The sequence below is a fragment of the Leopardus geoffroyi genome, chromosome C1 (genome assembly GCF_018350155.1).
Source record: "Leopardus geoffroyi isolate Oge1 chromosome C1, O.geoffroyi_Oge1_pat1.0, whole genome shotgun sequence".
Lineage (NCBI taxonomy): Eukaryota > Metazoa > Chordata > Mammalia > Carnivora > Felidae > Leopardus > Leopardus geoffroyi.
In genome coordinates, this window is record NC_059328.1 from 195,178,414 (window position 1) to 195,202,834 (window position 24,421).

Genomic DNA, 24,421 nt, shown 5'->3' on the forward strand with positions numbered 1-24,421 from the left:
GCAAGTTAAACTTCTTGTGCCTTAGTGTCTTTATCTGTAAAATGAATCTAATAATTTACCATATGTTATTATTGGGTTATTGTAAAGGTTAAATGAGTTGAGACAGTAGTTCCCCCCTTATCTGTGGTTTTACTTTCTGCAGTCTCAATTACCCATGGTCCAAAAACAGATGATTCGTTCCTCCTGACAAACTGTCAGAAGGTCAGTAGTAGCCTAACACTATGTCACAATGGCTACATCATTCACCTCACTTCATCTCCTCACGTAGGCATTTTACATCATCATAAGAAGGGTGAATATGGTACAATAAAGTACTTTAAAAGAGAAAGAGACCACATTTACATAACTTTTATGACAGTATATTGTTAGAATTGTTCTATTTTATTGTTAGTGATTGTTGTTAATCTCTTACTCTGTGTAATTTATAAATTAAACTTCATCATAGGTATGCATGTATAGGAAAAACCAGTATATGTAGGGTTCAGTAGTATCTGCAGTTTCAGGCATCCACTTGGAAAAGACCCCCTGCAGATAAGAGAGGAGCACTGTATATGTAAAGTTCTTTAGTTTTTAAAAAAATAAAAGAGAAAGAGAGCAGGGAGGGGCAGAGAGAGAGGGAGAGAGAGAATCCCAAGCAGGTTCTGTACCATCAGCACAGAGCCCAGTGCGGGGCTCAACCTCACAAACTATGAGGTTATGATCTGAGCCGAAATCAAGAGTTGGATGCTTAACTGACTGATCCCCCCAGTCACCCCTGTAAAGTGACTTAAAAAGAATGTGGCAGATATTTGGTACCGTATAGATGTTAACCATTGTTAAATTTAGTATTGCCAACTTTTTAGCACCAATAGCCTTTTGAGTCAGAGTGAATAGATGAAGAAATCTATATTGTTATGATAACCTAGCAATGCTAAGATTTTTTAATTGGTTATTTGATTTCTTTTATAATATATGCTACTAAATATCTTCTTTCAGAATGACAATGATATGTAAAAATTATTTTTTGAAAAATTATTGAATAAAAGGAGCATATTGTAATCTTATAAAATTTGTGATGATATTTCTTCCATCTTTGCAGCTAAGAGAAGCTCTCCTATCAACAGTCAAAGTCAAACCTGTGAATCACCAAATCAAGACACAAGCCATCAAGAGGTAAGTTTATTGTGATCCTAGGAAGAAATGAGGTGGTCATTCCCTGGATGTGGTGTAGTGCGAAAGATAAGACACGAGTTCTAGAATAATACTAGTTGGTTTCAGATCAAGCTCCTACTCCTGAATATAAAACTTTAAGAAGTCTCAACTTTACTATCTGTCAGGTATGGAAAATAATTTTATGCACTTTCCCAGTGTGGGAAGGCTGAAACAAGACAATGCATGACTGGTACTTTATCTTTGTGGCAAGTGTAATCAGCAGTGCTTTATCTCCATGCCTAGTGAATAATCAGTGGTGTTCTATCTCAATGGTTAAAGTGTAATTAGTAGTGCTTTGTCTCAATGGCTAGCATGTGACATTCAATAAATGTTAGTTATCATTATTCATCCCACATAAAGTATCAAAATCTTCTAATATTTTTTGGGCAATCGTAATATAGGTAAGATAATGCTGCAGCAGGTGGGGAGGAGGGAGAAAGTAGAAAGGAGGCATAATGTATAGTCCTATCCCTTAAGTAATATAAAGTTTCATGAAAAATCAAGACGAATCCACATAAAAACAGAATATATGTAATAAAAAAAGACTATAATTCAGTGAAAAATTTTCAAGCATTCTTTGGTTTGGAAAAGAAAGAAATGAAGGCCAGGGTGGTTTGAAGCCACATAGCTATGACTACTGCCATTAGCTTAGTGTGGTTTTAGATGACCTGTCTTCATTTCCAGTCCAACATGTGCAAGATACAATTTGCTGCTTTCCATGAACATTGGATCCTCTTTCTAACTGATGCATTGCTGTCAGCAGTGTCATCATCCTTTTTAGCCTCAAAACTGGAAATTTTGGACTCCTATTATAGCTAATGTTTACTGAACTATTGCTAAATATAGACACTGTGATTTATATCCTCTATTTTATCTATTCTAATATATATATATACACATTTTTTTTTTTTTTACTTTTAACATACTTGAAATCAGATGTGTTTGATGATTATTCACTTCTTAAAATCTCCCTGCCTGGTAATGGTACTAATATGGTTGTACAGCATGAATTTGTCATTTCTGGCATTTAAATTTGTAGAATTGGGATTAGTGGCTTAGAAAAATATGTCAGAGGGAATAGTGGAGCACTTGTTTAAGAACTAACATTTTTGACACAGAGGAAGTTACTCTATAGAAAGACATATATCAAAAACTCTGAGTGGAATTTTTTAAATTTTTTAATTAAAAAAATGTTTAATATAATCTATTGTCAAGTTAGATAACAACAAAGTGTGTACAGTGTGCTTTTGGTTTTGGGGGTAGATTCCTGTGGTTCATCACTTACATACGACACCCACTGCTCATCCCAACAAGTGCCCTCTGCAATGCCCATCACGCATTTTCCCCTCTCCCCCTTGAGTTGAAACTTAGAAATTTCAAGAATACCTACATCAATTTATTTCACTTATATCTTCCTTTTTACATATACACAGAATGGATGTATAATCAAAAGCTACACCTAAATAAGTCTAAGATAGTGCTTGTAATAAGTATATTAGAGAAAGTCCTCACTGGAAAGTGTCCTAGTTTAGCTAACGGAGTTTTTTTTTCCTTCTTAATTGCACATAAAAAAATGGTGTATCTTATAACTGCTGACATCTTAGATACAACAAAATATATCTCCTGTTTTGTACTCCTTTTAGTCCTCTCAATTTGATTTCTTGCTGAGTCATGTCGTTTTATCTTGTAACGTGGCTCAGATGTGCTCTTTATTCTCTACGCCCGCCACTGCCCTCTAAATCCAGGTCCTCAAAACTAGATTGCAGCTGGAACCACCTAATTGGATTTTTCTACCTTTAGCCTCTCCTGCTTCACATAAATACCACTTAATAATGCCTGACTAACCTTCCTAATGCATCATTTATTTATTAACTTATTCCACAGAGGCTTATTATATGCAAGGTGCCATTCTTTCTTTCTTTATATCCTTGTTCCCTAGAAACCTCTAGTGGATTTTTTTTTTTCTGTCACTTCAAGACCAAACTCCTCTCCCTGCTTCTCCGTGCCTTCTACCACCTGGCAGCATTTTTCTTAAGTGACTTTGTTTACACCTTCGGTTATTTAAGCCCTGCTTCCAATATACAGAGCATGCTTCTTTAGCCTCTGGGTCTTTGCTCAGATTGTTTCCCCTAAGTGGAATGTTATCTTTCTTCCTCATTGCCTGTCTACATTTTATCTTTCTTTTAAGTACCAATTAAGATTTCAACTCCCCCATGAACTCCCGTCTAATTATTCTAAATCTGCACTGCCCAATATGGTAGCCACTAGGCCCATGTGGCTACTGAATACTTGAAATAAGGCTAGTCTGGGGGCACCTGGGTGGCTCAGTCGGTTAAGAGTCAGACTTCATCTCAGGTCATGATCTCACAGTTGGCGGGTTCGAGCCCCGGATTGGGCTCTGTGCTGACAACTCAGAGCCTGGAGCCTACTTCAGATTCTGAGTCTCCCTCTCTCTCTGCCCCTCCCCACTCATGCACTCGTGCTCGCTCTCTCTCTCTCAGAAATAAATAAACATTAAAAAAAAAAAGAAATAAGGCTGGTCTGAACTGAGATGTATTGTAAGTATCAAATGTACAACTGAACTTTGACAACTTAGGAGGGAAAAAATGTAAACATCTTGATGATAATTTTTATAGCAATTACATGTTGAAGTGATAATTTGGGGTTACACAGAATATATTGTTAAAATTAATCTCACCTATTTCATTTTCCAATATTTCTAATCTTAGGTGTGTGTCTCATGTTTTGTAGCTTGTATTACATTTCTGTTGGACATGCTACTCTAATCTATATTCATTTGTCTTAAAATTTAACCATAAGTTCTTGATTTCAAGGTTCAGGTTTATGCAATACTTTTTATCTCTCAAATTGCCTAACATGAGGCACACATAGCATACGCATGCTAAGGGAGTTTTCGATCTAGTTCGGAAGACTTATTTTATGAAATTTTTAGCCGTATTGGTCCCTCTATGCATCATTACTGGACAGTGCTTTCTTATTTTACATATGAAGATGGAAATTATAAGGACTAAAGTACTATGATAAGCTGAGGGTCTTTACACTTGAGTGAAGAATTTCATCTGTAATACCTATGGAAAGATAATGTCATATTTCCTGAGCAGAGTTACATTTATTAGCTAAATGTAATTAAAACAAACTACTCTGTAAGAAAATGACTGAACTTGTGCATAACAAATCAGAAAAAAGATCATCGTATCCAATTGGAAAAATGTATCACATCTTCCTTTAATGAGTGACGGTACTATTCAGTTCATCTCAGTATTGGCATATCTTTGATGAGTTTTTGGTTTATAACTCTTCCCCGGCAGCTACTGGATATAAAAGTTAAAAAGAAAAGAATCAAGGGCAAAATGAAATAACATATATGAAAGTACTCACCTGAATGCTTAAAATAGTATACATTGCTCTCTAGAAGTGTTTCCATTCCCTCTTAAATGAAGGCAAAATCCCTTGGTCTATGACATTGTAGTTAGCTGTGTTACAAAGAAAAATTTTCTATTTTAAAAAACAATGTATGTCATATGATAGCTAATTCTAAAGGATATACCTAAAGAAAAAATAAAAAGAAGAACTAATCTGCTATCTCCCCCTCCTGAAGGGATTCCAGGTGGTCTGTGAAACATTCCAGTCAGATCCCATCTCTCCCAAGGCCACCATTTCAGGCTGCCACCGTGGAAACTCCTTTGATGGAAGCCTGTCCTCCCAAACTTCCCAGGAAAGAGGCCCATCACATTCCAGGTACATGACTGCAATGTTCGGGACAAAAATATTTCCCTGGTCACTCAAAGTTAGATATACATATTTAGCTACTTGCATGGTCTCTGTTCCTTAGAAAGTGTCAGTGCATGATATGTGTATTCTTGGTCATAGTATAATTAGATTAATAATTCCAGAAATGTGCTATGAATGATTCTCATTTAAACAAACTTGGGTGGAAGTGGGCAGACATCTGATAATGAGATGTCTGAATTAGATTATATTTTAAATATTTAAATGCAGAACCTCAAATTATGCTATCAAATACCATGCTGCAGGGATGTGACAAGATCCGCTAATTTAATGTGTAAAAATACTTTATCTGATCCTTGTATTAAAATGGATGCTTTTAAAGTATGCATAGAGAATTGAAAAGGCTGTTCTTTGTAAAGGCTACAACACCACCCTCCTTAGCTTGTGTGTGTGGTAAATTTGCTTAAAAATGCCTTCCCTTGAGGTAAACATTAAGCCACTTCTTCCTGTTCCCCATTGAAATGGTGGAAGACTGAATTTATGAGGTTTGCTTTGATGCCAACTAGAAACCACACTTAACTACCAGGAGTCCCTGAGACTGTGTATCTCTACACTCGAACTTGACGTGTAATTTACATGCCATAAAATTCACTTATTTGAAGTATACAATTTAATGACTTTTAGCAGATTTATAGAACTGTGCAGCTACTCCCAGAATCCAGTTTCGGAACATTTCTATCACCCAAAAATATCCCTTATACCCATTTCAGTCTCTCCCAGATGATCGCCCTGCTCCAGATAATCACTTAATGTATCTTCTGTCTATATAGTTGAATTTAATGGAATTTTCAAATACATTGAGTTATACCATATATGATCTTCTACATCTGGCTTCTCTCACTTAGCATAATACTGTAGAGGTTTATCCACATTACAGCATGTACAAGTTGTTCCCTCCTTTTTACTGCTAAATAGTATTCTATGGTATGGATATATCACATTTGAGTTATGTACCAGTAGATGAATACTTGGGTTGTTTTGACTTTTTGTTTATTATGAATAATGTTGCTATGAACAGTTACATACAAGTTTTTGGGCAGGAATATGTTTTCAGTTCTGGTATCCTAAGTAGATACCTATGTGTAAAATGGCTGGGTGGTATGGCAAATTTATGTTTAATTTTTTAAGAAACTGACAAACTCTTTTCCAAAATGGCTGCACCATTTTACGTCCCCATCCGAAACGCATGAGGGATCATTGTTTCTCTATATCCTTGGCAGCACTGTCTCTTTTTTTTTTTTTTTTTTTAAATTTTTTTTTCAACGTTTTTATTTATTTTTGGTACAGAGAGAGACAGAGCATGAACGGGGGAGGGGCAGAGAGAGAGGGAGACACAGAATCGGAAACAGGCTCCAGGCTCTGAGCCATCAGCCCAGAGCCCGACGCGGGGCTCGAACTCACGGACCGCGAGATCGTGACCTGGCTGAAGTCGGACGCTCAACCGACTGCGCCACCCAGGCGCCCCTGCACTGTCTCTTTTACTGTAGCCATCCTAGTGGGTGTAAAGTGAGATCTGATTGTGATTTTAGTTCATATTTTCCCTAATGACTAATTATGTGAAGGTGCTAATTAGCTATTTGAATATCTTTTGTGGTGAAATGTCTGTTCAACCCTCTTGCCCACATGTTAACTGGGTTGTTCATCTCCTTATGATTGAATTGTAGGAGTTTTTTAATATATTCTGGATGAAAGTCCTTTTATCCATGGACTTATCCACAGATATTTCCTTTAAGTTTTATCTTACCTTTTCATTTGGTAATTTTTAAATGATCTACCTCCTTCTGGCACCAGAATCAGGCTACATGGGTATGGCATTTTTTAAAGATTTCTTAGAATTGTTGAAAGCATGAAGTTATATGAATAGAATTGCTTTTTAACCCAAATACTACTATATTGTGCTTTTAAAAAATAATATGCAAAGAGTTTATCTTTGTGTCTTTATTTTGGACTTTAAAATAGGCACTTTAAAAGTGTCCTAGATGGGGCGCCTGGGTGGCGCAGTCGGTTAAGCGTCTGACTTCAGCCAGGTCACGATCTCGCGGTCCGTGAGTTCGAGCCCCGTCGGGCTCTGGGCTGATGGCTCAGAGCCTGGAGCCTGCTTTCGATTCTTTGTCTCCCTCTCTCTCTGCCCCTCCCCCGTTCATGCTCTGTCTCTCTCTGTCCCAAAAATAAAAAAAAAATAAAAAATAAAAAAAAAGTGTCCTAGTTGAATGATCTTTTGCTGGTTGAGAATATGAATGTGACAGTAACATTAGTTGTGTAAGCAGAGATTGTATTTTTTCATAGGATTTACTGTACTAGGTCATTAGTGATAATGGGTACTTAAAAATCATATAATTTTTTTCTTTACTTATTTATTTTTTTTATCAATATATGAAATTTATTGTCAAATTGGTTTCCATACAACACCCAGTGCTCATCCCAAAAGGTGCCCTCCTCAATACCCATCACCCACCCTCTCCTCCCTCCCACCCCCCATCAACCCTCAGTTTGTTCTCAGTTTTTAAGAGTCTCTTATGCTTTGGCTCTCTCCCACTCTAACCTCTTTTTTTTTTTCCTTCCCCTCCCCCATGGGTTTCTGTTAAGTTTCTCAGGATCCACATAAGAGTAAAAACATATGGTATCTGCCTTTCTCTGTATGGCTTATTTCACTTAGTATCACACTCTCCAGTTCCATCCACGTTGCTACAAAGGGCCATATTTCATTCTTTCTCACTGCCATATAGTACTCCATTGTGTATATAATACTTATTTATTTTGAGAGAGAGAGTGGGGAGGGACACACACACACACACACACACACACAGAGAGAGAGAGAGAGAGAGAGAGAGAGAGAGAGAATCCCAAGCAGGGGTTGGGCTCAAACCCATAAACAGTGAGATCATGACCTGAGCAGAAATCATCAGTTGGACACTTAACTGACTGAGCCACCCAGGTACCCCTAAAATCATATCATTTTTTCTGTGGAAGAGCCCTGTGAAGATAACCAACTCCATCCTGACAACATTTTCACCACCTGAACACTTTCAGCAATGAGGAATTTTGTACTCTTGAATGAAGTTTATTTCATTTTTAGATAGCTCTATTTAGTGTCATGTCCTTCTTATATTTGACCAAAGTTTGCTTTTCTGTAATTTCTGACTATGGTTCTTATATTAGTTTTCTACTGCTGTGTAACAAATTACAACAATTTACTGGCTTAAAACAACTTACATTTATTATTTCACTATTTCTGTATGTCAGAAATATAAACACAATTTAGCTGGGTTCTCTGCTCTCGGGTCTGACCAGGCTAAAATCCAGATGTCAGGATTGACTGTGGTGTCATCACAGGCTCAACCAGGGAAAGATCATATACAAGCTGCCTCAGGTTCTTGGCCGAAGATTGAGCTTCCTGTTTTCCTGTTGACAATTGTCTGGGGCCTACTCTCAACTTCTAGATGCTGCCCACAGTTCACTGCCATGTGGCCCTCTCCATAGTTACCTTACAACAGGGCAGAGAAATTCTAATTACAGCCTACGACTACAGAAGCTTTATAATATAACGTAATCACAGGCGTGACATCTCATCACCTTTCTGATATTCTGTTGGTTATAAGAAAGGCACAGACCTACCTACACTCAGGAGAAGAGGATTATAGAGGGTGTGACAACCATCAGATGGGAATCAGGAGCGGCTCTCCTAAGTGTGTTTACCACAGTCCTTTTAAAGATGTAGAGACCCTTCCCGTATTAATTTTCCACTTATTCAAAAGTTGCTATTATGAATCTCACACACACACACACACACACACACACACACACACACACACACACCAAGGCTTCCATTTTATTTGATAACAACAATAACTCACTAACAAAGCTGTCAAGGGCATAATTATATCAGATTTAGGGAAAAGGTAGTTGCTTTGGTTACAGACTTCATTTTAAGTATACAATATAATGATTAAACAATTCTATACATTTCTCAATGCTCAAGATAAATGTACTCTTAATCCCCTTCACCTATTTCATCCCTCCCCTACCCACCTCCCCTCTGGCAACTACCAGTTATCTGTATTTAAGAGTTTAGGTTTTTTGGTCTTTTTTTTCTTTGTTCATTTGTTTTGTTTCTTAAATTCCAAATATGTGTGAAATGTGAAATCCTATATGGTATTTGTCTTTCTCTGACTTATTTCACTTAGCATTATACCTTCTAGGTCCATTCATGTTGTTCCAAGTGGCAAGATTTCATTATTCTTCATAGCTAATATTCCATTGTATATATATGCCACATCTTCTTTATTCATTCATCCATCTATGGAGGGACACTTGGGTTACTTCCATATCTTGGCTATTGTAAATAATGCTGCAATAGACATAGGGATGCACGTATCTTTTCAAATTAGTGTTTTCATTTTCTTTGGGTTAAATACTCGATATGGAATTACTGGATCCCTGTAATTCTATTTTTAATTTTTTGAGGAACCTTCATACTGTTTTCCACAATGGCTGTACCAATCTGCATTCCCACCAACAGAGCACAAGGGCTCATTTTTCCCCCACATCCTTGTCAACACTTGTTATTTCTTGTCTTTTTCACTTTAGCCATTCAGACAAATGTAAAGTGATTTCTCATTGTGGTTTTAATTTGCATTTCCCTTATGGTGAGTGATGTTGGGCATCTTTTCATGTGTTTATTAGCTATCTGTATGTCTTCTTTGGAAAATGTGTCTATATAGATACTTTGCTCATTTTTAATCAGATTAGGTTTTGGGGGTATTGAGTTGTATACATTCTTTATACATTTTGGATATTAACACTTTATTGTCTCTATCATTTGCATATGTCTTCTTCCATTCAGTAGGTTGCCTTTTTGTTTTGCTAATGGTTTCCTTCTCTGTATAAAACCCTTTTACTTTGGTGAAGTCCCAACAGTTAAATTTTGCTTTTGCTTCCATTGCCTCAGGAGACATCTTCACAAATGTTGTGATGGCCAGTGTCAGAGAAATTACTGCCTATGTTTTCTTCTAGGAATTTCATGACTTTCATGACTTCTAGGAATTCTCACGTTTAGGTTCCTAATCCATTTTGAGATTTTTTTTGTGTGTATGGTGTAAGGAAGTGGTCCAGTTTCATTCTTTTGCATGTAGATATCAGTTTTCCCTGCAACATTTGTTAAAGAGACTGTCTTTTCCCCATTGTATATTCTTGCCTTTCATCATAGACTAATTAACCATGTAAGCATGGGTTTATTTCTGAGCTATTTTGTTCTGTTGATCTATTTATTTATTTTTGTGCCACTACCATATTGTTTGTATTACTATAGCTTGGAAGGATATCTTGAAATCTGGGATTGTGATACCCCAGCTTTGTTCTTTTTCATGACTGCTTTGCTAGTTAGGGTCTTTTGTTTTTCCATACAAATTTTAGGATTATTTTTTCTAGTTCTGTGAAAAATGGTGTTAGCATTTTGGTAGATATTGCATTACATTTGTAGATTTGTTTGGGTGATACAGGTATTTCAACAGTATTTGTTCTTCCAATCCATATCTTGTAAGTATATGTTAGACATAGGTTGTAGCAGCATCAAAGTTTTGTCCTTAAAGAGCTGACTTTCTTTAAAGGTAGACAGATAATGGGGCACCTGGGTGGCTCAGTCGGTTGAGGTTCTGACTTCGGCTCAGGTCATGATCTCGCGGTCTGTGAGTTTGAGCCCCGTGTTGGGCTCTGTGCTAACAGTGCAGAGCCTGGAGCCTGCTTCGGATTCTGTGTCTCCTTCTCTCTCTGACCCTCCCCCATTCATGCTCTGTCTCTCTCTGTCTCAAAAATAAATAAATGTTAAAAAAAATAAAATTAAAAAAAAATAAAGGTAGACAGATAAAAGAGTAATTGAGTAAAATTACTTGTAGACTTCTTTAAGACTATGAAACAAAAGCAAAGTAAAAGGATGAGAGGTGGGTTCTTTTTCATTGAGACTTGAATGATATAAAAGAGACAATCTCAGGAAGATCTGAGAAGAGCAATGTAGGCAGAAGGAACACATCCAAAGGTTCTGAAATGGTAATAAACTCAGCATGTTTTGGGAACATCAATAAGGCAGTGTGAACAGGCAGTGGCACTGAGCAAGAGGGTACAATGCAGGTCAGAGAGGTTGTGAGGGGTCTGATCACCTGGGAGCCAAAAGGCCATGTTAGGAAGTTTGGTTCTGTTCCAGGCGTGATGAAAAAACACTGGAGTTGTTGGAACAGTGGAGTGACATTAACCAAATTGCATGTTTTAAAGATCATTTCAGAGAGTTCATGGAAAATAGACTTGGGAGGCAAAAGTGGACCCAGAGACTAGTTAGGAGACTGTTGCAATGGCCCAGGTGAGATAGTATATGCCTCGGTCAAGGTGGTAGTAGTATAGGTGGAAAGGCTGAGATGAGGCTGAAACTGGGATTCATTTACAGGGTAAAGCTGACATGACTGGATTTGGGGAGTGAGAAAAAGAAAGGAGTCAAGCATAACTGAAGATTTTGGCTTGAGCAGTTGCATGAATGGTGATTAAATTTGTGAGATAAGGAAAGCAGATAAAAAGTTTATATAAAAATACTTGAATCTTCTTACTTCCATGTATCTCCAAGGCCACCACCATCATTCAAGCCACTCATTTCCCTGTGCCTGGAGTACTTCATTAGCCTACTGATTCACCTCCTGTGATTCAATCTTGCCACCATCCAATATAGAACATACAGAGTAAAAATAAAAAAAAAACAAACCATGACACTTCTACTCTTGAATTCTTTTAATGCTATCCATTGCTATCAAGATAAAATTCAAAATCCTTGAGGTACCCCTCAAGCCCTGCGCATCATTTGGCTGCTGTCCAGTTCTCTAGTGTGACATTATACTGCTACCCACACCTCAGTGACTAAACTTCAACCTTTTTTTAGACTTTCAAACTTCCCCTTAGCTCTGAGATTTGGAGTATGTTATTCCATCTGTCTGCATCGTTCTTCCATCTATCTTCACTTAACCAATTCCTCTTCCTTTAAGACTCAATCTAAATATGATTTCTTTACTCCCAAGAGAGGCTTTGGCAGATGTTTAACACTTTCACAGAACTCCATGTTTTCTCTTACAGCATGAGTAGCAAACATGATATAAATAGTTGTGTGACAATTTGTCTAATAGTTATCTCCTCCACTAGACTGTAAAATCCACACACAAGAGAAAAGACCAAGTCTCTTCCACTCCTTCTTCTCTTTAGTACCTGGTACATGACCTTCAGTGAAGTGTACTGAATAAGTGAAAGAGTTTAATTTTTATAACATCCATGAAAAGACCTTATTCCTCTTTTAAAGATGAGGAACTGAAGCAAAAAAAGATTAAATGGTTCCCCCAAGGACATACACAGGAATTGGAAAAGCTAGATTTGGGCCCATTCTAACCAACTCCATGGTCCACAATCTTCTCTCTTACCTCATAAAGAGGTAGGTCTAAACCTTTCCATATATTTTCTTTGGCTTCTCTTCCATGGCCCTCTAATTTGTCCTTTATTTCTACTAACTCAGAAATTAGTAAATATAGGAGCAGATATGTGATTTTCATATGTCTGCATCTTTTATAGACTTACCAAGAAACCCCATTGGAGTTAAACCAGTGTATCAGTTATCTGTTGTTGCATAACAAATTACTCTGAGGTTGAGTGACTTAAAACAGCAAACATATATTATCTCACAGTTTCTAAGGGTTATATATCCAGACCACCAGCTTTGCTGCAGTCTTTTTTGGCTCAGAGTCTCTTATGAGGTTACATTTAAGATGTTGTCTGGGACTGCAGTCATCTGAAGGCATGATTGAATTGGAGGATATGCTTCTAAGATCACTCTGGTGGCTTTTGCCCAGATGCCTCAGATTCAGATGCCCTTCCATGAGGCTGTTCACAATATGGCAGATGACTTGGCACAAAATGAATGGTGTGTGTGTGTGTGTGTGTGTGTGTGTGTGTGTGTGTGAAAGAGAGAGAGAGAGAGAGAGAGAGAGCTGGGAGCGGGGGGTGGAGAGAGGTCTTTTATAACTAATTTCAGGAGTAGTATACCACTATTTCTGTCATATTCACACAGACCAACAGAACATATTTTAGAAAAAAACTGTACAAAGCATGATCAATGGAGAGATCTTAGAATCTGCTACCATAGTTTGCCTCTGGTCCCTAGTGATTTCCACCTCTTCCACATGCAAAAAAATTTGCTCTCACCAAGATTGCCAAAATCTCATCCAATTACAAGATCAAGTCAAAGTCCTGATCTCATCATCAAAATCAGATCTAGTTGCAAATAAGTTACCTCATATGTACGATTTAAGCCAATTCCTTAATTATAGTTCTTTTCAATCCATGCATCTGTGAACTAAAGAGATAAGTTATCTGTACCTAAAACACCCAAATACAATGGTGGAATAGGCACATGATAACTGTTGTGACCATGCCTATTCAAAAGGAGAACATAGGAGGCACTGGTCCATAGCAAGTCTGTAATCAAGCTGGACAAATGTTGGAAAATTCTTGATTAGATCTCAGTCCTATTCTTGCCCATGGCTCTTAGCTCCACCCTCTGGGCTATTGATTCCATGCTCTAGGTCAACTTTCATTTTTTTAAGAAAGATAGATGTGTTTATAGCTGAGTAGTTTTCTCAGCTTGGTTCCTGCCAGTAAAATTTGGGGGGTATAAAGCCTCTTTTAATTCTATACTGCTTTGGCAGTGTTTTTGTTACATAAAATTCTTTAAAAACTTTGGCAGTCCAAAGTGAATCTTATTGGGCCCCAGTAGAATAGACAAGTCTCTTTAAGGTAATCCTTTCTCTAACTTGGAAGAAGGTTGAAAAACAACACCCTTAAGTTTCTTTGAAACCCCCCCCCCTACTTTTTTACATGTGAATCACACTTTCAAAACCTTGAGTTGGCCTTTTGTCTCATGGAATAATATTCGGAGGCAAGACCTTAGATCATTCTGAAGGCCTAAAAAGATTTTACAGCTTCGCCCTTGACTTTATCTTTAGACCATGTTTTTCCAGAAATGCCCTAGATTAGATGTTTGCTCAGAAGTCATTTCTTAATTTTAGCATTACTTCCCATCTGGAGAGGCTGAACGTTTTCAGAATCATCAAGTCCTAAGTCTTTAGTCTTTAACAGTTCTTCAGTTAGGTCATATCTTTCAATCTTCTATAAGCAGCAAGAAGACATCAGAAGACACCTTCAACACTTTATTTGGAAGTTTTAATTAGATCATCTATGCTCTTAAGCCTGTTTCTTTAACTTTCCACAACACAGCAGGCAGCTTTTGCCACTATATAACAAGGATCCTTCTTCTTCCTCTTTTCAATGTCATGTTCCTTACTTCCCTTTAAGCCCTTAAAGGGCTCCAACAGACTCCTTAAAGTTCAGGATTTCCAGTAGTAATTTGTGCAAGGCAATTTATGCTTTTATTTTTTAACACACTCTTCAAAGCCTTTACAGTCTCTGCTACTGCCTGATCCCAAAACCATTTCCAAAATTTAGGATGTTATCTTGGTATTCAAGTCTGTATTCTCTATCAATTGCTATATAACAAATTACCCCAATTTCTCAATAGCTTAAAACAAAAAACATTTATCATCTGACATAGTTTCTGAGGGTCATGAATCCAGAAAGAGCTTAGCTAAGGGGTTGCAGCTCAGGGTCTGTCAAGATTTTGCCTAGGGCTGCCATCATCCAGAAGTTCGACTGGGTTTGAGAGTCTTCTTTCAAGATCACTCAGATGGCTGTTGACTAGAAGCTTCAGTTCTGCAGCATCTGGGCCTCTCCATAGGGCTGCTCATGACATGCTAGCTAGCTTCCCCGAAAACAAATTGTCGCATAAAGAGAGGGAACAAACAAGATCAGTGCTTCGGTGTCTTTCAACCTAATCTCTAAAGTGACATGCCGTCATTTCTATATGCTGTGGATCATGCCAACACTGGTATAGAGAAGGGACCACAGGAGGGTGTGAATACCAAGAAGCAGGAATCATCGGAGCCTATTTTGGAGGCTGGCTACAACAATGATGATGATAATGTCACCATAATTTTATAGGTAATTATTACAACTATATCTGTACATTTTCTTCATTATTGAGTATTCTCATATTCCTCCTTCACTAATTCTGTTCTACACAATTTCCAAAAAGGTTAAATGTAAGTAATTTCTTACCTCAAATACTTTGGCCTGACTTTTAAAAATTATTAAAAACAATATCAGGGTGAAATCTTGAGGTCTTAAAATATCTAGGAGCTTACATTTCTTACATATTTTTTTCAGCCATGGTATGCATTAGAAATTTGCAAATATAAATAGCATGTGATATTTCTTTGACAAACTGCAAAGTTCAAGGTTTCCTGTTTGTGGAAGAATGTTGTTTTTTCCATTCTCTGAGATTACCACACTCAAGCATCTATATGCATATGCATTTCTTGACGCATACACACAGTCACCCACAGCACACCCACACTCACATATGTGAATTAGACATGAATCAGTGGCACTTTAAAAGAATGAATTAGGTCTTCTCTCTGCCTAACTGCAGTGGCTGGTTACCATGGAAATGATGCATAAGGTAGACCTTTCAGAAAATGCTAATGTTAATATGTCTTTGTTGGAAGAGTTCATGTATTAATCAGAAATGAAGAGAACTTTAATAATAAAGCAATGCAAATAGCTTAGAAACAAAAGCTGTCTGCTCGGATCAAACAAATACAATTCATCATCTCTTTTGCCCTGACCTTGACAGAACAGAACATCACTCTTCCCTGAACTCTGCAATCAGTGAGCAGGTAGCTAGTTTTTTTTAAATCAATGTGAGATTTCATCTTCAATTACCATATGCACAGACTTAATTTCTGCTTTGTTAAATATTGTATACAGTCAAAACTGATTTCTACAATTCTCTGCCTCCACAGATTATTATTTCCAGAGTGTTTTTCTGCCTTGGATGTTCTCTACTAGCATCCCCCAACTCTAATTAATAATAACTTGATTTCCTGAAGCCATAGTTACACGGAATATATATAAAAGAAATTCTTAGCTTTTTGACAGCCTTTTTTGATCATAGTGTATTATTTATTTTATGCATATAAAATAATTATATGCTAATTATAGAAAAAATGTAAAGGTATAAAAAAATTTTTAAGTAAATATCATCGATGAGCTCATCAGCAATATTTAAACACCATTAATTTTTGTATGTATAATTCTCTTTGTTATTTTTATAGCATTCTCTTTGTTTATTACATAGCATTTAGAATAAAAGTTGTTTTCATACTTTTATAAAATCTTCGTTTTTTTCTACAAAATAACTTACAGAACAATAGAGTATTAGTTAGTAAGAACATTTCTACCATATCACACAATGATAGCCCCCATACCATCTTTTTCCAGTTATGTAAGTTTTTCTCTCATGTATTAATTAGATTGCTAATTAAAATGACTTTTACTGGTTGTTTAGTGACAAGACGATTGTCTGATAATGCTGTCATAAGTGAAATTAAACATTTATTGATGATTCTTGCTTTTTATTGACTACTCACTCCAGTATAGCTCACACTTTAAGACAAATAAACTCATGCTTGAATAACACCTCAAATGAAGGTACTTTGGATTATAAATATTTGCTACAGAATGTTCCTCATTGTTGTTTCAAATGGAGTCTCTTTAAATGTTAAGCAATTGAGATGTGAATTTACTTAACAAATTTTTATTACCTTAAAGACTCATTTTCAGTCTCAGATCACAGCCTTGTTGGTGGACTCTTGCTGTCATGCAGTCCATCCTTAGCTGAACTGACATGATTTGTCAGGAAGTAGTTAATGACCATGGGACTCCACCGTATAGTTAATAATTACTTTCATCAAATAAATATTGTAGGTAGAGAAAGACATAAATTTAGTCATCTGGCACCCTTAGGGACAAAACTGTCAACATATCATTCCAGTTAGTGTTTCCATATAGGAATTGTTTTGGATGTTGGCCTATCAGTACAAAAGTCATGCATTGCATGTTTCTCTAGGGCAATTGTCCTCTAAGCTTGTTAAGAGTGTTTAAGAATTGCCTGGAGATATTATCTAAAATGAAGATTCCTGAGCTCAATCTCCAGCAATTCTGGTTTAGTAAGTCTGGGGTACTATCCACTTGGGATTCTCAGAGAAGTTGTCCACTGACACTTCAGTATATGGAACACTGCTCCAGGAATTTGAAATAATTTTTGGAGCTGCCTAATCTCATTTACAGAGTAGAAACATTTGGGGACAGTGAGGTATGGGGCAAGAAGTAAAGGCTAAAGATAGCTAGTCCAATGGGGGAAAATAATTCTGTTGAACTAGTAATATCTCCCTTAATCACAGCAACCTAGCCAAGAAAACAATAGTTTTCACAGGCTTTTATAATAAGCCCAATCATTGTCACAAATGCTTGATGACCTAGAATTACCCAGCTGGTTGCCAGCCAGCCTCATACTTTGTCTTTTCCTTATAAATCCAAGACTATAGCATTGGGGGGAAACTTCTATTCTTCTAGGTATAAAGGACAGGCTGAGAGGAGTGGGCTAATCCATGCTTTTTTAAGAAAGAGAAGTGGAGGTGAGGAGTGGCAGGAAAAACATTGAAAGCTTCTTAAGAAAATGGTAGAAATGAGAATCAAGGTTGTTTCTTTCCCTCAAACTGAGCTTGAGGACGTAATCAGTCAGTTTCCTCCTGTAATCTCAGGAAGAAACAAGTGGCACACTGGTTAATTTGAGAAAAGATTACAGCACGAGTTATCTACAAAGGTTGGACAGGATGTAGGGAGGCCACAAGTCCATGCCCATACTCCAGAAAGACAATCCGCTCTGGGCCCAGAGGGGCAACAGAGGGAGCAGTTGTGGAGGGAGTGAGTAACAAGAACTGTGACCACCAATAGCCTAGGTCAGCCCAACGTCACAGAGCCAGCCCTAGGCTAACCTCTGGGAGGAAGGGGTCTTGGGGAAGATGTCATTGTCCTTCTGCTTTCCTTCTCCTGTGAGAGCTTCCTTTTGTCAAATTCAGTCAGGAGCCAGAGGCTGGGGACCTGTTGGTAGAGTGTGTACAGATCAAACTTCCAGGACAGGGAGGTAGAGAAGGATGGACAGTGAATGGGGTTGGAAGTAGGAGCTGAAAGCAAATAAAAGTAAAAGATTTCCTGACAGAGATGGGAACCTTCAGTTTGAATCTAGCCCACAGGCTTCTTGTGAAACCTTGGCAACTCATAAAAATCTGAGACTCAGTCTTTTTATTAAAATGATTATATAATGAAAAGTTATATGACAAAATACTTTGAAAGGACAGACATAACACATCATCTGGGAGATAATGAGACTAATTTATGCAAAAAACATATATACCTATACGTACATATACACATATATACCTATTTAACATATATAAGTATTCAAATTATACATTGTATATTTGTTATGTATAAATGTATGATGTTATACATAAGTATATGTGTATATAATATATAATTTATATAAAATGTATTGTATATGGTGTATATTTAGATCTACTTACATATAGAGATATGAATAGTGGATTTTTATTCCACATTGATAAAATCCAAGATCTTAGCTAATGTTCTCTAAGGAAACATGGAGAAAAGAACACAACACCTAAGTGTTCTGTTTTATGTCTTTTCACAAGTGAATACAGTAATTACCATGCAGATAAAATAGAACATTATAAGCACCCTAGCCTGTCACATCATATAACATGTAAATAGTATTTGGTAAATACATGTCAGCATTTATTTGCCCTTCTCCCTTGGCTGACTTTCAGGATGTTCTCTTGTGTTTTACTGTAACAGAATGGCTGCCATAAACAGTTGTGTACTGTCTCCTTGTGTACATGGGCAAGAAATTCCGTACGATAAAGTTTCCCTCAGGAAAGGAATAACTGGATCTTAAGATAATGACAATTAAAATTTACTAGATATCAACTAATTGCACTCTGTGTTACCCAGCAGTTATAGTGTTTCTTAGTCACACCCCCCACCAATACTTCCCATCTTCAGGCTTCTGTATTCTTACAAATCTGATGGATTCTGATTGTCACTAAGCCTGTTTCCTTGATTATTAATGGAGTACCTCTCTTTGTTTAGTCTCTCTTTAGATTTCCTTTTTGGTGAAATTTCCTTCCATACCCTTTGCACATTTGACCTGTGTGTCTTTCTTCCTGATTTATGAGCGTTCTTTATCAGTGAGAATAGTAATTCTTTCTAGACTAATATGTTGTAATCATCTTTTATACTTTGTAAACTTTCACTTTATTTTTTAATAGAAATTTTAAATGTGAATATAGTCAAACATCAATATTCTTTTAAAGTAGCTTGGGCTGTTATCTTCTTTAGAAATCCTTTCATACCTTAGGTCATAAATATTTTTTTCTCTTTCTTTTGTTTTGCTTTGTGTCTCAGTCCATGTCAAGTTGGCTTTTTTGTTTGTTTTTACTATGGTGGTATGAAATATGGGTATGTGTTTTTCCACATAAATAATTTTTCCCTCACCATTTCTTAATACTTTTTCTGCAGATTTGTAACTTAATCTCTGTTGAACATCAGATTTGCACATGTGTGAGGGTATGGTTTTGGGCTCTTAATTCTGTTGTATCATTCTGCCTGATTCAGTAACAAAATCTTATTAGTATAGCTCTTTTTATTATTATAGTTCTTTTATAATTTTTATTATTGACTTTAAGAAACTGATAATAAATTTTATAGGTTTTTCTGCATCCATTGAGAAAATCATGTGGATGTGTTCTTCTGTAATCTTTTTAGGTGGTGAATTACTTTACTAGATTTTCTGATAATACACGATCCTTAAATTCCCAGGAAAAAACCAATGTGTACAATGCTGGGTATAGTTTGTTAACATTTTATGTATTTTTTACATCAGTGCTCATAAATGAGCACAGCTTATGATTTTCCTTGCCTATGCTGTACTTGTTTTGTTTCCCAGTACCAAGGTTATCTTGACCTCATGAGAAGAATGTTTCCTTCTTTTCTGTCTTTGGAACACTTTGTATGAAAGTGGAGATACCTATTTCCCTAATGATTAATGGAATTTGGCTGAAAACCTTCTGGGCTTGGTGAATTTTTAAAATAAATTTTGTTTCCCACAATTCAGCTTTTAAAGGTTGGGGTTTAAAGGTTTTAAAGGTTGTCTATTGAGGTTTTTATTTCTTCTCAAATCAGTGTGGCTGGATAAATGTGTCTATCTAGGTATTCAAATTTTTAATCATAATGTTTATAATGTCTTCCCTTTTTCTAAAATCATCACTATATCTAGGTATGTCTGCATTTTCAGTGATAGTATTTTGATCACACCTTTTACTATATTTCTTGTTTAATTTTTATTGGTTTTGTCAAGGAAATAACATTTGGTTTAGTTAATCCTATCTACCTTTGTCGTATATTTTATTAATACGTGCTTCTATCTTATGTTCTTTTTTTTCCCTACTATTCAGGTTTTTATGATTTTTTAATCATTTAAACTTTTTAAAATATTTTTTAATGCAGATGCTTCTCTCATGTCCTGATAGAAGCATTTAAAGCTCTAAATATTCCTCTAATTCTGCATTAGCTATATCTCACAAGTTTTCATGTATAGAATCATTATTCCATGTAATATATTAAAAATTCTCATAATAACTTTTTATTTGACTCGGGTTATTTCAAAGCGTGTTTTTATTTTTATTTTTGAAAAATTTTTTAAGTGTTTATTATTTGAGAAAGAGACAGAGAGCAAGCAGGGAAGGGACAGAGAGAGAGGGAGACACAGAATCGTGGAACTCACGAACAGCGAGATCATGACCTGAAGTTGGATGCTTAACCAACTGAACCCCTATTTTTACATTTAAGTCTTATTCTATCTTGATTTTATTTGGTGAATAAAATATGCCAATTTAAGACATGCTAAGTTATCGTTTTCTGAGTAAGTCAATTATGCCAATATTATTTTTTGACTAATGTATGCTTTGTACTAATGTAATGCATGACCTTTCTGATAGACTAGATTCTTATAAATATTTGAATCTTTTGTAACTCCATATTCTATACCACTGAACTCCTGTCTGTTCTTAAATCAGCACTACTTGGCTAAATATTATTGTTGTAAAACATACATTAATATCTGACAACTTACACTCTTTATACTTCCTTTTAAATCTTTCTTGATTACATTCAACTTTGTAATCATTCAACCAGTTAAATTTCAGAACAGCTTTATTGATTTATAAAAGATGAATTCCTTTGGAATTTGGTTCAGAATTTATGACACTATGAGTTCTTATATAAGAAATACATATTTGGCCTTAGTCCCTGTTTCTGTCACTGAGCTCCTAAAACCCTTAGAATTTCCTGAATGATAAGAGCAACACAGGTAATATTTGTTGTTAATGAGGTGACAGTTGGACTGCACCTAAGACTGGGGCTGGTTGCCACGAGAACCAACCATGCGATTAGAGGGTTGAAACTTTCAGTTCTGCTCCTGACCTCCACGAAGGAGAGGAGTTTGAATCAGTTGCCAATGGCTAATGATTTAGTCTATTATGTCTTATGTAATGAAGCCTCCAAAAAAATGCCCAAAAAGGACAGGGCTCACAGAGTTTCTGGACTGGTGAACACAGAGAGGTGCAGTGCACCCAGAGAGAACATGGATGTCCATGCCCCTTCCCCATACCTTGCCCTAAACATCTCTTCTGTCTGGCTGTTCCTGAGTTGTATCCTTTTATAATAAATTGATAATCTAGTGAGTAAATGGGTTTCCTGAGTTCTGTGAGCCACTGTAGAAAATTAATTGAATCCAAATAGGGGATCATGGGAACTTCTGATTTAGAACCTGTCAATAAGAGGTATAGGTAACAATCTAGACTTGCAACTGGAATCTGAAGTTCAGGAATGGGAGATGGGGGAGGGGGGCAGGTCATAGGATCCTCCAGTCTGTGGCCATTTGGTTACAAGCACAGGTGACACCGGGGCTTGTGACTGGTGTTGGAAGTGGAAGAGAGAGCAGTCGTGCAGGACTGAATTCTTAACCTGTGGAATCTGATACTATCTCTAGGTAAATAGGTGTCAGAATTCAGTTGACAGAGAATGGACCCAGTTGGTGTACAGAAAATTGTTTATGGGGTGGAAGCTCCTCCCCACCCCCCCCCCCATACACATTGAAATTGGGCTTAGAACACAAAAAAGAATTACATTAAACTAATAGATTGTTAGGGGCAGGGATGCAAATCTTTAAAATATTGAGAATTTATCCTAATAAGAACAGTTTGTCTCTGTTTACTAAGGCTTAAAAAAACAAAAAACCCCAGCTGTTCTACAGTATTGTTTGTGGTGGTCTCCAAGTGCCCTCATTTCCTTTATTATCATTCGGTTTTAGTAAGGGGGTGATATTTCAGGCTAAAATGTGATAGAGCTCATGCAATCTTTCCTAGTTTACCCTGGTAGTGGTCGTTTTTTCAAGTCATATAGAATGATGATCAAATTTATATTGAAAGCTAGATATTTCCTACCTACTACTGATACCAGTTGGTATTAAATTGACATTTCTGTCCACTACATTTTGGAATAGATGTTTATTTTCAGCTTGTTGGGTCAAATTTTCTTTACATTTGAACATACTAAGTTATATTGTCAGTTTTATTCCTCATCATTTTCTCCTCAACCCTTGGCATTTACCTATTTGCTGTGATTTTGGATGGGTTTCTTTTTTTTCTTTCCATTTTCAAAATGTGTCTTGCTTGTATGTACAAAATCCTTTGATTTCTCCATCTCTGTCTTGAGCCCACTTCTAAAATTTATTAATTCATTCAAATAAATGGAGAGAGGCACTAATCAAGTAAACAGCATAATTTCAAGTTATGCTACATACTACGAAGCAAATTAGAACAAGGTAAAGAGGTGAATGGTGGCATAGGGAGGCCACTCTACATAGTGGTTGAAGAAGACCTCTCTGAGGGTGTGACATTAGAACTGAGCCCAGGTAAAGCCTAGGCATTGAGGGTAGAAATTTCCACATGGAAAAAAAAACTCTGAAGCCAGCACAAGCTTGATGTATTCAAGAGTAGTAAGAAGGCCAATGTGGCTGAAGCACAGCTACCAGATGTATCAGGATTGGCCCAATCAGAAGAGAGAAACCAAACAGTAATTTGAACAGGACAAGTTTAATATAGGGAATTATTAAGTATATCAGGATTAGAGTATTGGAGTAGTGAGGGACTGGCTAATAAATAAGGAGAACTCTAAAGAATATAGGAATAGCATATATAATGGAGCAATCACCAGCTTTAGGCATCAGGCTAACACCAAGCAGAGACCTTTTTCTCCTCAGGATTGAGATTCTGACCCTCTTATGGAGGACAAAGTTATGCCTTACTGGATGGCAGAGAAATCACTATGGTACTGCACCAGGGGAACTTGTTGGAAATCTGCCCCCTGGAACTTGTCAGAAATCCAACTTTCTGGGTTTCTAGGGAATGCTGTTCATGGGAAGGTATGTTAGTAGAGGCATTCTGATACAGAACTTCTAAAGGGAAGGGCCGTGGTTGCTGTTGGCCGCTGGGTGCTACTGGCTATTAGACACTATAGGAGCCGAGCAAAGGAAAAGGTATGAGTGCTATAGAAGCTTGGTGCTAGAAAAAATACCCATGCTGCAGGAGTCATGTGCCACTGCAGGAGCTTAGCACTAGACAACCCACAAACATTACAGGAGACTGGTACTGGATAAGCTGTACACACATTGCAGGAATGTGCTGAGAAAGTACACCAGGGCTAGAAAGCAAAATTCTTTCTTCCGGCAGCAGCTTTTCCATTTCCCCTACTGGCAAAGCCAAAGGTCATGCCAGAAATCAATGGGAAAATATTTAAAGGGCCAGATCCATTTTCACAGAGCAAGAAAAAAAGATGAATTTGGAGCAAAGAGGCAGCAAATAAATAATTGGTACAGCAGGGCAATCATGATAATGAGGTTGGATTCATACACACAGACAGATTATGCATGTCATGTTGACTACTATAAGAAATTTGCATTTTATTTTAAGGATGATTTGAAGATCTATTGGGAGGGTTTGAGGAGAGGAGAGGAAGAACTAGAGAAGAAGCAATGAGACTAGTAGGAAGTAATTACAATAAGCCTAATGTAAGATGTTGGTGTCTGTGGAGCTGATGAGAAGTGGTTGGAAGGAGAATCTATGGCACTTTCCAATGGATTGAAAGCTGACATGCAGTTGATGCTCAAAGAGTATTCTAGCTCCCTAGAAAAAGGATGAACTCTAACATAACATATATGGGAACTTAGCTGATTGTAGAAAGCTTCTCTTTATATGACTGCCACCTCAGTTAAATAATTAGTATTGTAGTACCTTATTGTGGTTGA

General features: G+C 36.8%; 1 protein-coding gene across 13 annotated transcripts in view; it reads left to right on the plus strand.

Annotated features, from left to right (window-relative positions):
• The window catches only part of UNC80 (unc-80 homolog, NALCN channel complex subunit), a 230,098-nt gene that overhangs the window by 18,034 nt on the left and 187,643 nt on the right, over positions 1 to 24,421 (plus strand). For all 13 annotated transcript variants that reach the window (XM_045481069.1, XM_045481072.1, XM_045481063.1 and 10 more), the window contains exons 6-7: positions 1,079 to 1,152; positions 4,811 to 4,950. In XM_045481069.1, the coding sequence (XP_045337025.1) occupies positions 1,079 to 1,152; positions 4,811 to 4,950 (214 nt within the window). The remainder of the gene's footprint in view (positions 1 to 1,078; positions 1,153 to 4,810; positions 4,951 to 24,421) is intronic.